The 14,760-nt window shown below is 16.3% G+C and overlaps 2 protein-coding genes across 7 annotated transcripts in view; one reads left to right on the forward strand and one right to left on the reverse strand.

Moving 5' to 3' along the window:
• Positions 1-337: 337 nt before the first annotated feature.
• Positions 338-9,822, reverse strand: LOC107997450 (ubiquitin carboxyl-terminal hydrolase MINDY-3 homolog). The gene is made up of 5 exons (XM_017056056.3): positions 9,255-9,822; positions 6,415-6,844; positions 5,315-5,583; positions 3,924-4,221; positions 338-1,854 (listed from the first exon to the last, which is right to left on the reverse strand). The coding sequence occupies exons 1-5, from the start codon at positions 9,358-9,360 to the stop codon at positions 1,548-1,550; spliced, it is 1,410 nt and encodes a 469-aa protein (XP_016911545.1). The 5' UTR covers positions 9,361-9,822; the 3' UTR covers positions 338-1,547.
• A 277-nt stretch (positions 9,823-10,099) lies between these two features.
• LOC107997380 (protein Gawky) overlaps positions 10,100-14,760 on the forward strand; it is a 41,192-nt gene continuing 36,531 nt past the window's right edge. For 4 of the 6 annotated variants that reach the window (XM_062086151.1, XM_062086155.1, XM_062086156.1 and 1 more), the window contains exons 1-2: positions 10,101-10,252; positions 10,711-10,943. The gene's annotated coding sequence lies outside the window, so the exon portion shown is untranslated. Of the gene's footprint in view, positions 10,253-10,710; positions 10,944-14,760 lie in introns of all 6 variants that reach the window. The other 2 variants (XM_062086157.1, XM_062086154.1) reach the window with 1 other exon arrangement.

Consider the following 14,760-nt stretch of genomic DNA (forward strand, 5'->3'; position numbering starts at 1 on the left):
TTAAATTCAGCTAGTAATCTTTTAGCTATACATTAAAATATTCAAAAAAACATTCCTGAACAATTATTAATCTTTAATCAATTTTGTATGTTTTTTTTTAAAAATAAAATTCTTAATTCAAAATATTTAAAAATATTTCAGATAATAATGTAACTTTCTAAATGTATAGAATGTATTATTTTAAAAACATACATATATGTATTTATTAATAAGAAAGTACTAATTAAAAATTCTTATAAAAATGAAATAACAATATCGTAATATACGTTTAAAATGATATAATTAATATTATCTATGCATAAATTCGATTGCAAAATTTTTATAAAATATATACACATTTTTTTGTTTTTATCATTGTTTTATTTTTAATTTTATTATTCATTATGTTTATAACACATAAGTTTCTAAAAGAAGTTGACATTTGGATATTTGTTTTAATTATTCTAATTACAGTAAATACATAAGATATAATTATAAGTTTATGTCTGTATAAACATGTATAGTCATAAACATATACGCATAAAAAGAATTGTATTTTCAAAAAATCAAATTGAGATATGAAAAAAATTAAAACATAACCTGATTTGTTTTGTTGCTAATATAATTCAATGTTGAATTGTATTTATAAATTCTTTTTAAGAAATTCAATACACTCAAATGTTTTTCTCTTCTTGTTTTGTACAATGTGCCTTATCCATTTAAGATATTATGTATACATAGTTTTTGCAAAATTAAAACGAAATTAATCACGCGTTTCCTTATAATATATGTAAAAAAAAAAAAAAAAGAAATGGGAGGAAAGTGAAAATATTATTAGTATGTCGATCTAATGACTAGATTATAACTTCGATCTAACTACATATTTAGCCATTGATGCGATTTACATAGATTTGTACATTGCCTAAAATTTTATTTTCTTACTTCCTTTTAGATTGTTTTTCTCTTTACACTACTTTTTATTACATTTTTAATATGAATATTCACATATTTTTCTTACTACATTTTCGTTATTATTTTTCTCTGTTATATATTGTTTATAAGCAAAATTCACATATTTTTTCCTCTTTCATTTATGAATAAATTTAATTTAACTTCTCTTTATTTTGACATCAAATAATTTTCAATTTCTTTATGTTAAAATTAATATTTTATCAACTCGATGTTTATATTGCAAATTTTTAATAATATGTTATTAGATAATTATTTCTAAAATATCGCTTAAAATATATTTAAATTTAATTTCGTCTATAAAAGAACGAATAAATATAATTTTTAATCTTGATGATTAGAGATATTAACATCAAATTATTATAGTATATTAAAATCATTGAATATTACCATTTATAAGTAAAATTCTACTTTAAATATATATCCAGAAAAGAAATCTTATTAATTCTTTTTCTGAAGATTTTTGTTAAATACTTCCAAATATAAGATTTCGTTTGTTAAATTTAAGTACACCTTAAGCTCTTTTATAGTTTTGTTATTTATTTTCTTGCATAACAATTCTAATAGTATTGTTAAAAATAAAACATCAGCAGAATTTATTAATTAAGGCTCGGATTCTGACCAATATCCCATTGAATTTCAATTCTGGGCCATTTTGTTTGAAGTACTGTTAACATAGGATTACTTTCCATAATACCCTTGATAGTACATTCCAATAATACCGCTTGACCTTTATGATATATCACTTTATTTTCTGGATTGCTATATTGTAGACCATTATAATGATACAACGGAAATGTATCTGGGCACGTTCGCGGCTCTTCAGGGAAGAATTCATCCATGAAATTAGTACGTAAAATAATTCCCAAATTTTCACTATCCAATTTTTTCTTCATTACATTGACACTGTAATAAAAACAAATTGCAATAAAAAATTATTTCTACTAATTTTGAAAATATTTTCATAGAAATACATTCATTATCCTTTTTTTTTATTTCATTTATTTCATTTTTATTTAGTGTTTATTCAGTGTCATTCTCTTCATTTTTGATGAATTCAAGGAGCGATTTTCGAAACATTTACTTTCGTGATTTTATTACAAATTAATTTTAATTACTAAAATACATATTGATATTTTTCTTTTATTACTTGCTACTAAAGAATTTTGTGAATCTGTAATTGTGATGCAATTTTCCTCTTTTTTCTATATTTTTTAAATTAAATTTTACAGAAAAAATAAATAAAAAATTAGTGAAAACCTAATATTGAGAGCCTACAAGAATTTTGTGTGATTTGTGTCATATAGTTTGATTATACACATATATTGCTAAAATGTAGCAAAAAAAAAATAATATATATTCGATATTATTTTATTAAAAATTTAGTAATAATGGGTAATGTGTTAATATATATAATACATACAACTTATAAAAATATGTTATAAAAATAAAATAATTTATAGTTATAAAATAATTTAATAGTTATGTTTATTAAACAATTTATGAGAAAATTATAGCAAAATGGAACTATATATTTTTATAAGAATTAGATAATGTTTATTAAAAAACTGAAAAGATATTTTTGTTTTGAGAAATGTCAAATGAGATTAAAACAATTAAGAATATAATAAAAAATTTAATAAGAAATTTATTTTATAAGAATATAATATAACTTTAAATGTATTGTATATATATATCTATTTAAAAGCAGATTATTTCTTATTTATCCATCTTTTTTATTTAATATTTATTTAAATTATTTTATTTATATTTATTTAATTTTTATTTAAAAAAAAATAAAATAAATATATATAGTATGATAAATTAAAATTATAATAAATTATAATTAATATATATATAATCGAAATAACACTTTTATCAAATCCTTACCATAATATTAATAAGCAATTATTTATAATATTTAACAATAATAATATAATTTATTATTCGGAAATATATCGAAATTAATTATGATATGGTTAAACAACTTAAAATAAAATTTTTTATTTTAATCTTAACATTAAATCTAAATACTTTAATGTAAAAATTATTGCGAATTATATTATTTTCTTCTTTAAGATTACTACAAATAGGAAAACAATGTATAATATATAGAAATATGACATGAAAAGAATAATAAAGGAAAAATAAATAGAAATCATTGATTGACTAAAATTATGAATTGGGATATGAATGAACATGATCAATAAAATCAATATTTATGAGTGCTTTAAAAATAATTACATATATAAATTATGTTACTTATTAAAAAGAATCATTATTCAATTCAATAAAAAATATTGTTAAAAATAAAATCTCTTTTCAAATTTGTCATTTAAAAAGATATCTATTTATAATTTTATAAACATAATGAATTTTTATTTATCTTGGATTCTGACAGATTCCATTAATTTTTAATGCTTATAATTTTTAAAAAAACAATTTAATATAGATTATACAAAAATTATTCATTATATTTATGATTTTAAGAATTTTATAGTCATTTTTATCATATCATATTTATGAGTTAGAAATATGCAAATTGACCATAATTTTATAATTTATTTATATAATATGTTAAAAATATAGTATTTATTAATATAAATATATTTTAGAATTATTACAATAGGATTATTTTCTATAAAGATTGAAATTTTGAAAAGAAGATATATGAAAACATATTATAAAACATATTAATATGAAAGTATATTTTTGATTATAAAATAAAATGAAATCACATATTTTCATTTTTAAAAATAAATAATTATATAAAGTTCTATCTTATTAATTACTTAAGTGATAAATTATAATAGATTCTATCATAAATATCCTAAAATTCAATCAATGCATAAACTCAAATATATATTTTAAAAATAATAAATATTTCATTTTTCTGTCCAATCATAGATATAAATTTAAAATAATTAAATATAATAATAATATATAATAATATATATCTTATAATTAATACTTACTAATCTGAGTCTGTAACTAATCCAAGTTCAGCAAGAACATCTTGTAACAAATTAGCAGGAATAAAATCATTTCCTTCTGGATCAAATTTTCTAAAAACTCTTTTTGCTTGATCCGCAGGTGTTTCAGGACTCACAAGTTTTTTTTCAGTAGAAAATAGAACAGTCAAATGAGTTTCTGAACCCAACACCCAAATAGGATTTGATGGAGATTTTAAAAAAGTTCCTACTTCACAATAACACAAATGTTCAAGAAGTGCAAGAAATCCTATTGCATTTTGTGTATCTATTCCTCGTAATTCTGAAATTTATATATTTTTTAATATTAATAATATAAAAAATTTACCATAAAATATAATTTAATAATGCACTCAAAAATATTGAAAAAACCTATTTTATTATACTTATATTTACTATATATAGCAGAATTTAAACTAAAAAAAATTTTAAGTTTATCTTTTCAAGATCATATTCATTTTACGTTATAATGATTATATATTTATACATTTTTAATTATACAATTTTTTTTATTATTATTACAAACAAGAAATAAATATATATACTTTTTTCTTTACAAATCAAATTCTCATTATTCTGTGTAAATTTTATTCTTCATATCAATTTAATATATAAGTTTTTTTTAAAATAAATCATATTTTATTATTATTAACTAATGAAATATGTAATTATTGTAATAATATATAATATATATAATATATAATTATTGTAAATATGTAATATATATATATATATATATAATATATATATATATATAATATAAATATAGTTTTTGTTATAAAAATAAGGAAATATTTATCAAAATAAAGAAAAATTTACTATATTATCACATTATTGTAATTATTATATTTTTTTAAAAATAATTATAAATTAATTACTTTTCTACTATTCTATTAAATTATTTTATAATATATAATATATATAATATTGTCTATATAAAATGATCTAAAAAAAATCGAAGATTGATTTGTGTATTATTAAATTACAACATTAAATTAAAACATCATTAAACAAATAGAGCAAATTGACAAAGAATAAAATATGCTCATATGCATATATATAAATTACACTTACATTAAATTCTTTTTCATAAAAAATCAAATAATTTATGTATTCAAGATTTTTTTTACTTTTTCTTTATTTATTTTCAAATTATTGTAATTAATAAATTCATAATCATAAATTTTGAAGTGTGAATGAAAACCTAAACATTTAAAGATAAAGAAAGAGAATATATATTTATTTATTCTATTTCAATATATCAGCTAAATTTTTTATTAAATAAAATTTGTTATCTAGTCAAATCCACATGTAATATAATATAAAATATAAAAATAAAATATAAAAATATAAAATAAAATATAAAAATATCTTACTCAATCCTCCAATATCTTGATCGTGATCCCATACATGACTGACTGCTCTTCCCGTAAGCATTAAATTTATAAGACTCTGATTTCCATAGCCATATGTTGAATCAATCATTGATTCTAATGGATCAGACATTTCTGAACGAATTTCAGTTACACCTTTTGTAACAATTATACTATAAAGAAGCAACAAAATTCCATATCGATCTTTTAACATCTCTAACCTCTCTAAAAAAAATTCTTCCACATGTTCAGAGGTATTAGTTGTAAAAAGTCTAAAAAAGAGAATTCATCATTACAATAAATATTAGATTTTATGTTCTACTTCAAATTACTTGAAAATATAGAATATAGAAAAATATAGAAAATATAAAATAAATATAGAATGAAGTAATTAAATGAAATCACTTAAAGAGGTTTAGATTTATTTGATATTATATGAAAAAAATTCACAAAAGACAAAATAATATTGCAAAAGATACAATATAATAAATTTTTTTTCAAAATCATTTTTTCATGAGATGTAAAAGTCATTGTTTTTTTATAAATGGAATTTTGAATTTTTTTTCGATATCATATGGATCATAAACATAAATTGTTTATATTTATATGTGTATAATATCAATATGTAAATAAATTTATAATTCTATATACATTGTAAATATTCAAAAAAATTTATATATCTTTAGAATTAAATATTTCAAATCAGAAAGATATAATGATTAAAATCGTTAAATTTTTTTTTTTCTGTAATGACATTGAAAAACAAAAATAGATTTTCATTTAAAAAATAATAATGATCTTGAGAAAACATTATTTTCACCATCAAGCTTTTTGAAATAATAAATTATCCTTAAAAGTTTTTTACAATAAATAAATAAGGCAGATATTTATTTTTTTATGATTTTTTTTTGCCATTTATAAAAAACATTTAGTTTTTTTCCTAATGATAAAAATATAATTAATTTTTACAATTATATGATAGGTCAATTTTACATTAATAAAAAATTTAAAATTAAATTAAAATGTATTTTTTAAATTAAATATATTTTCAATTTGTATTCAAAGTTATTGGTAAAATATAAATAATTGGCAAGTTTTCTTACCTCAATTGAGAATGAAAAAGATCGGAATCTACACTTCTGCATTCTTCATTCATTTCCATCAATAATATTTTTTTTTTTGTTTCTTGATTTTCATTATTTGCTACATTTATTTCTGTTTCACGGTTTTCAATTTCTGGTATTTTCTCCACCCATTTGGCCTTCCTTACATTGTCTTCATTTGAAAATTTACAATCCATGAAAACAATACAAAATTTTGGAACTTTTTCCCCAGCTGCCTGTTTCAAAATTTCTATAGAAGCTCGTACAAGGAGTTGATAACATGTATCTAAATTTATATTTTTCCAAGTTGAAACATCAGTTTCTGATAATAATTCCTTTAAAATAAAGGCTTGGACAGGAGCTATTACTGCACAAGGACCACCTTCTGTTTGTATCAATGCTGTTGGCTCATCAGGACTAAAATAAAATCCTAAAACAATAGAAACAAATATAAAACAATAAGTTAAATTATTTAAAAATTTCAATTTTTAATATGAATTTTAAATTATTATTTGTAAATTAATATGAATCCATGTTGATATTAAAATACTTATAAATACAATTATAATACAATATATATATTAAAATATTAATTACTGTTTATATCAATTTTTAATGTCATTATTTATAATTTATATTATAATTAAGGAATGATTTTCATTCATTTTATGCATATATATGTATATATTATAAATAAGATTGATTAAATATCTTTTATTAAAAATATAAAAAATATAAAAAAAATTCAAATTAAAATTGTAAAATTGTAAAATTAATATAAAATAAATGTTTTTTACTACATATTCTTATATTTAATAGTAAAATAAATTTTTAAAATACTATTTATTTTATATTGAGCAATTATCTCAAATTGTATATCAAGCAGCACTAGTTCCAATATTGCATTAAATTTGAAAATTCATATTTTGAAATTGATTTGTATAAGATATATATATATATACATATTTAATGTTTTAAAAACATTTTAGAAAAAAAAAGAAAAATTTTAGCAATATTATAAAAAAATATGATAAAAAAAAAATAAATTTTCATTAAAAAATTTAAACATTGTCTTTATAAATTTTTTTATTTTCCAAAATCAAATGAATCATATATTCTTTAGAATTCTATAATTATTTTTCCATTTCATTTATATTTATATGTTTTTAAATAAACAATATATTTTAATATTTTGTATAATAATATTTCCAAATCTTTGTATAAAATATTTGTAATAAAAAATATAAAATAAAAATTAAAAAAATTAAATAATTACTGAATTATTTAAAATATAGTATTGAAATTGTTTTATACATTTTTTATACTAAATATAAAATATTATTTAAAAATTATTAAAAAAAAATTTTTTCAATTCATTTATTAAATTTAGCAATATTTAAAATTTATTATATAATTGGTAATTGAGTTTTATAATAAACAAAAATTTTAAAGAAATATAATATTATATATAGTAAGAGATATATATATATTATATATGATATAATATATAGAAAAATTAAAACAAAGCAAAATGATAATACAAACTAAAACATTGCTTTATATATATTATTAATATATTATGACAATTTAATATTAATAGTAAATAAATTAATAATTAATAATTAATAAAATGAAATCTATAAATTTTATAATTTCATTTAAAAAGCTTTGATCTTTTATAATAATAGATAATATAATAATAGATAATATAATAATAGATAATAATAATATAATTATAGTTAATATAAAGTTATCACTTACATAGTAAATCACTTTTATTTCAATATATTAATTATTTATAATTAATAATTAATAATTAATTTTATTTCAACATATTATTAATTTATAATTGGGTATGAAATCTCTATATCGTCCATTTATTTTAAAAAGAAAGTAAATAATTAATATTTTATTTATTAATATATTATTTAATTAATAATAATGATTATTAATTATATAATATTAATAAATAAATAAATGCTTCTAAAATTGAAATAGCCAAACTAAATTAGTATTCTAAAAATCATCTTAATTTTAAATATTTATTAATTAAAAAATTATTAATATGTAAAATTTAATATTTTTTACATATAAATTTATATAAGTTTTATTGATTTTATAAATTTATAATCATATATCAATGTAATTGCTAGTTATATAATAAAATTGATGGATTAATATAGGTAATATAAATAATATATGTTTATAATATAAATAATATAAATAATATGGAATATGTGTATTCCAAGTAAAATATTGAAAACTTTATTTTTTGACTGCAAAAAAGATCAAAATATAATATATATTTATAATTTCTGATAAAGTAATATTTTGAGATTAAAATATATTATTGAGATTAAAACTTATATTTTTAATATTTTAAAAATTTATTAATTTATATTAATTTTCAAAAATATTCAAAGAAAAATAATATTACTTAACTTAAAATATATAATTAATAACATAAAAATTGATATTATTATTTTATTACACATATATTTGACAAAATTTTATGTATTTTATGACAGGAATATATAATTATTAACAATCAATTTATAATGCCATTTAGAATATTATTAAACATTTATCATATTAATAAATATATCAAATATAAAAACATATTAATAAGTGCTTAATATAAGTCTTATAGCAGTGATTATTTATAATTATATTTTTTATAAAACATCAAATTTATTAAATATCATTTCATTCCTTATAAATAAATAAAATCAAAAACATTTATTTATTACAAAATTTTATTACAATATTTAATTATATTTAATAATTTAATATAAATAATATGAATTTCATTATAAAAAAAAAAAAAAATATAAACTTACCTTGAGCCCACCGTTTAAAAACATCTTTTTTAATATTATTACCCCAGAGTAATGTCTTGATGGAATGTACAAAATCATCATCGCACTGAACGACATTTTCAGCCATTATCCACGTGTTTTTTTTTTTATTATTAGAACATTAAGATGTTGCACAAATACAAATTATTTCAACGTAATCATAATACCCTTTTATAATTCTATCGAATCAAATTATTTTGTTATTATTTCTGCCAATTACAATTGTATTGTATAACCTATTTAGCGAAAGAAACAATCACCCAGTACTTCGCCATTTTAGATATTGCATAGTTAGTAAATACATAAGATGGGTGATATCTATTTTTCATATTTAAAAAATAAGACCTTATTTTCATGACAAATTTTCTTTAAACAACTATTAAAACATTTTGTACGTGCAAATATGCATGCGTGTATGGTGTTATATATGCGCGCGCGCGCGCATATAAATATATGCATAGCATATTAAAATCTTCCATTCATTTAATTATTTATATTAAAAAAATAAAACAATTTTTTTAGATAAAAATATGAAATAAATATATTTTGTGTTTATATATGTTTTCAATTTGATTACTACAATTTTGATTATTATATATATATACATATCAACTTGATATATATACAAATAATTATTCTAATGTTTTATATATTTTAAAATTTTATCCATTATTTAATATATTTTTATATATTTTCTCTTAAAGTAAAATAAATTAAAAAATTAAATTTTTAAAAATTAAATAAAACCTTAATTTTCAGTGTATAAAATTTTATAAATTGAAATTTGACTTATTATTTATATATTTCAATCACTATTGCATAATTATCATTGCATAGTTGCATAGTATATATCATTTCTATATGTAATGGTTTAATAGTAATTAATATAAAAGAATTAATGTTTAATTAACATAACGTAGCACAAGAATTAATATCGTGTTGATAATGGTTTAAAAATTAAATAATATTTAATGTTTAACGTAAGTATTTACATTTATATTGTTCTTAAAAATAATCTGAATTTATTATAGACAATAATTAGAATAGAAGTTATTTATAAAATTATTTGAAACATTTAAATATTAAATAAAATAAATAGTTATTTCATCAATAATTAATTCTTCAAATAAGAATATTATATATACTATTTAAATAAAAATTTAATAATTAAATAAAAATTTATAATTATTTAATTCAATAAAATAATTCTTTTTTGATTTCGATATTCTAAGAATAATAAAATAATTTGAATTATATTTTAAGAATAAAATAATTTAATTTACATTATTATTTTTTAATATTCAAATTCATTATTCAATTATTTTTATGAAGTAAAATTTATTTAAAATATATTATATATTATGTAATATTATATTCATAATAATAATTTTATTTAAGTTATCCGCCACATATATAATTTTTACTTTTTCTGTACAAGATGTCGTTCTTATCTGAAAGAGAATATCCGGCTATAATATAGAGAAGTTTCAATCTGTTTTGTATGACGTGGCTCGCAAAATAGTACAGCTTTAAAAACTCCGTGCCTAGCAATGGGGATGTATTTTCAATAAATAATATTATGCTCACAACGAAATGTGTTTTTGAAAGCGTATGAAGAAAGTGTTGTGATCTATCTAATTTTAAAAACTTTCTATGATTGATAATACTCTGGTAAGTTACATTTTGTTATTTGTATTATAATATATATAAATATAACCCTATAAATGCTTTAGACACACCATACAATTCTATTTTAAAGTAATAATATGTTTTTAATAAAATTTAAATATGCAATCTAATTTATCATATTTTTTTTTATTGAATTTCAGTTTTTAATGGTCTTGTTACATAAAATAGCAATTGACCTTTTTGTTATTAAAAAAACTTACAAAACTTAATCTTTAAAAAATATATATATAATATTTATTTTATATTAATAAATAAATAAATTATATATATATAAAAATACATTATAATAATTTATTATTTTTATAGTTATAAAATAATTTAATGCTGCCAATAATTTAATGTTTGAAAATGTTAATATTCAATCTTTTTTCATTTTTACTTGATTGTTATAAATGTTATAAAATAGGAATTTAAAAGTAAAAGCTTAAAAATCTATTAAAAACAAATAATATAATTGAAATGCGTTATTTGAAAATATTAAAAATGAGATTAGAATAAATGAGAAATATAAAAAACAAGATTTTGTTATATTATACAAATATTAATAAAATATCTAAAATATATTTAAAAATATTTATTATTATATTTCAAAACCTAGTAAATCAAGATTTAATAAAGAGATAACTGTTTTCACTTGTTTATAAATTATTTGCTTAATATTTATAATATTTTTAATTATATAGAATATTTTAAAATTAATATTGAATCTATATTATCCACTTTAATAAAGACTTACAAAATAAATTGTTTTATATTATAGTGAATAATTATTTTTTTTTTTTAAATTCACAAGCATTCTAAAATTTATAGGCGTATTAATGAGTGAAATAAATATATATATAATTCTAAAAGCTTACATTCTATTAATAATTATTTATATCTATATTAATGTTTAAAAATGTGTTTGAAATAAATAACTAATGTGCATAAAAATATTTTAAATAATATCATTATTAAATATATATAATATATTCTTAAAAATAAAGGAATTTAGATGAATATATTTTATTGTAAATTTGTGAATTCATTCAAATAAAAATTTCTTATAAAAATGATATTTTTTTAAACTAATTTTTTTTGTTTCATAAATATTAAGTAATAATTAAAATAAATTTTTGTAATAAAGCAATAAATTATTTAATTAATTAATTAATAAATATATAAGAATAATCATTGAAAAATTTTATCATAATACATGTTAATTTAATATTTTATTGAATATCTTTAATATATAATAAAAAATATTTGTTTATATACATAGATGATATGATTATATTTATATTCATACCAGTTGTTTATATTTATAGATGAGATAAGAAAAATATATCTGTAATTTATTAACTTCAAATAATGTCAATTATTAAATATATTTTTTATATGTAAATTAGTATGAGACTATATAAGAAATATTATAATTTTCTATGTTAAAACTATTAATTCCAAATTGCATTGCAGACATTATATGTATTATCTATATCAATATCTTTCAAGTGACTATATTTGAATCATTTTTTTAATCATTTATAAATAGTAATCTATATTTCAATAATATGATTAACCAAAATTTTATAAATTCTAATAAATTTGTAACATATTAAAAATATATTATAAGTATTTCTTGAAATAAAATATAATTTATTAAACATATAATTCTAAAAATTAAATTAAATGCAATATATATATATATATATATATATATATATATTTGTATAAGAATATATATTTATTTTTATACAAATAATATTTATTTATTAATATCTATTAAAAAATAAGATTAATACGAATTAAAGAATAATTTGATTTTAATAAATATATAAAAAATTTCATTAATATATTACATTATAAAAACAATAATTATAAATTAGATAAATTAAAAAACTTTTTTTTAAGAGCATTAGTTATTCTAAGTATTAATATTGATATTAATAGGTTAAGTACATCATTTTTTCTAGTTATCATATCATAATATACGCTATCGTTTAAATTGCGTTTTAAAAATATTACTCAATTTATATTTGTTAAAAATAATATCGATTTCAATATTAATCTGATTATTTTTCTTGAAAAACACAAAAACTAATTAAAAGACTATTTCATATAAAACATAAAAATAGTATTTGAAGGAAATTTTAATTGAAAAAAAAATAAAGAAGAAAGCACATTTTATTTCATTTGATATTTTTGTAACATTATTTTCTAATACAAAATGAAGAATAAGTGAGTGAAAAAATATACTTCTTCTATTTTATATTTATATATTTCATATTTTCTCTTTTCTTATTTTAAATAATTGCCATATTTCCGGAAGTAATTATTGCAAACTTGTCTATATAGATATATCGCAACAATATATATATATGTAATTTTAAAGAAAATGAATTTAAATGTTTTTAATTTATGTTATATTATTAGTCATTAGCAAATTGGAAATTCTATATTTAAAAATTCACAAAACTACAATAAATAAAAATAAATAAAAATGATTCTTTTTATATTAATAATAAAAAAAATTGCAATTTTAAATTATAGATTATTATTGTAATAAGTGAGCGATAATTTAAAAATTATGTAATTGTACTGTAATTATATTTAAATAAAAAATTATTTATATTACAATTTATGTTTAGATTAATGTAGCAATAGAAACGAATTTAAATATTCGAATCTAATTTTTATTTTCTTATTTATTGTATAATAATAATAATAAAACAAATATTTCAATGTGATTAAATATAAATTAGAAGAAAAATTATTATAGATGAGAAAATTTAAATTTATGTTTACATAAATTTAAAAAATTATCTATTTTATATACATATATGTACATGTTTAATATATATATATATTAATTTTTATTTTATATAAATTACTAATATAATTATTAGATTTTGAATTAGTAAATATATAATTAAGAAATTATTATTTGATTTTTAAAAATATATCATATTAGTGAATATTACAAATATAATATAAAGCATATTTAAAGAAAAAATAATATATTCATTGAATATTTTAAAAATATAAGAAAATTAATTGAAATAAGATAAAAAATTATATAAATATAAGAAAATTAATTGAAATAAGATAAGATCAACATTATTATATTTTTTTTATAATACATGTTTATAAATGTATGTTTATAAATATTTAACGAAAATGGGAGAGGAAAAATAAGAAAAGAATTATAATTTTGTTCTCGAAATAAAAAGACAGAAAATAAGAAATAAATGAATATAAATGCATAAATATATATAAATATAAATCTAATAATAAATTATAATATAAGTTTTGACAAATTTTTCGCAATAAAATAAAAAAATAGAAATGCGCCTAAAAGAAAAGCACATATTATATAGATATTATAGATATTAGTATATTGTAAAGATTGCATATATACATATATGTATCTATATACTATTTATTGAGTTGATACTTTTCGAATCTTACGTACATGAGCATATATATATATATATATATATGGCAATATAATAAATTTTGTATTATGTATTTTCTATTATGTAATTATTATTTCATTATTCTAAATAATTTTATATATATATATATGTATGTATGATTTAAGAGCAGCTTTCCATAGTGATTCTTAAATTTTTATAATATTTAAATAATCTATCAATTTTATGTATCCATATATAAATTAGATTGAATATTCAATATCTATTTTATTAATTTATTTTCAAAAAATATAATTACATATTTTGTTTTAGAAATAATCTTTTTATTAAATAATCTAAAATTTTATTTATAAAGTCATATATTTTTTCAATGAATTTTCAAGATC

The sequence above is a fragment of the Apis cerana genome, linkage group LG15 (genome assembly GCF_029169275.1).
Source record: "Apis cerana isolate GH-2021 linkage group LG15, AcerK_1.0, whole genome shotgun sequence".
NCBI lineage: Eukaryota > Metazoa > Arthropoda > Insecta > Hymenoptera > Apidae > Apis > Apis cerana.

Bases quoted from the DNA above. Each gene is read 5' to 3' on its own strand.
- LOC107997450 (XM_017056056.3), bottom strand. From the start codon at position 9,360: ATGGCTGAAAATGTCGTTCAGTGCGATGATGATTTTGTACATTCCATC. The intron at 6,845-9,254 runs GTAAGTTTATAT...CTATTGTTTTAG, and splicing joins TTTTAAACGGTGGGCTCAAG to GATTTTATTTTAGTCCTGAT. The intron at 4,222-5,314 runs GTAAGATATTTT...TATAAATTTCAG, and splicing joins TCAAGATATTGGAGGATTGA to AATTACGAGGAATAGATACA.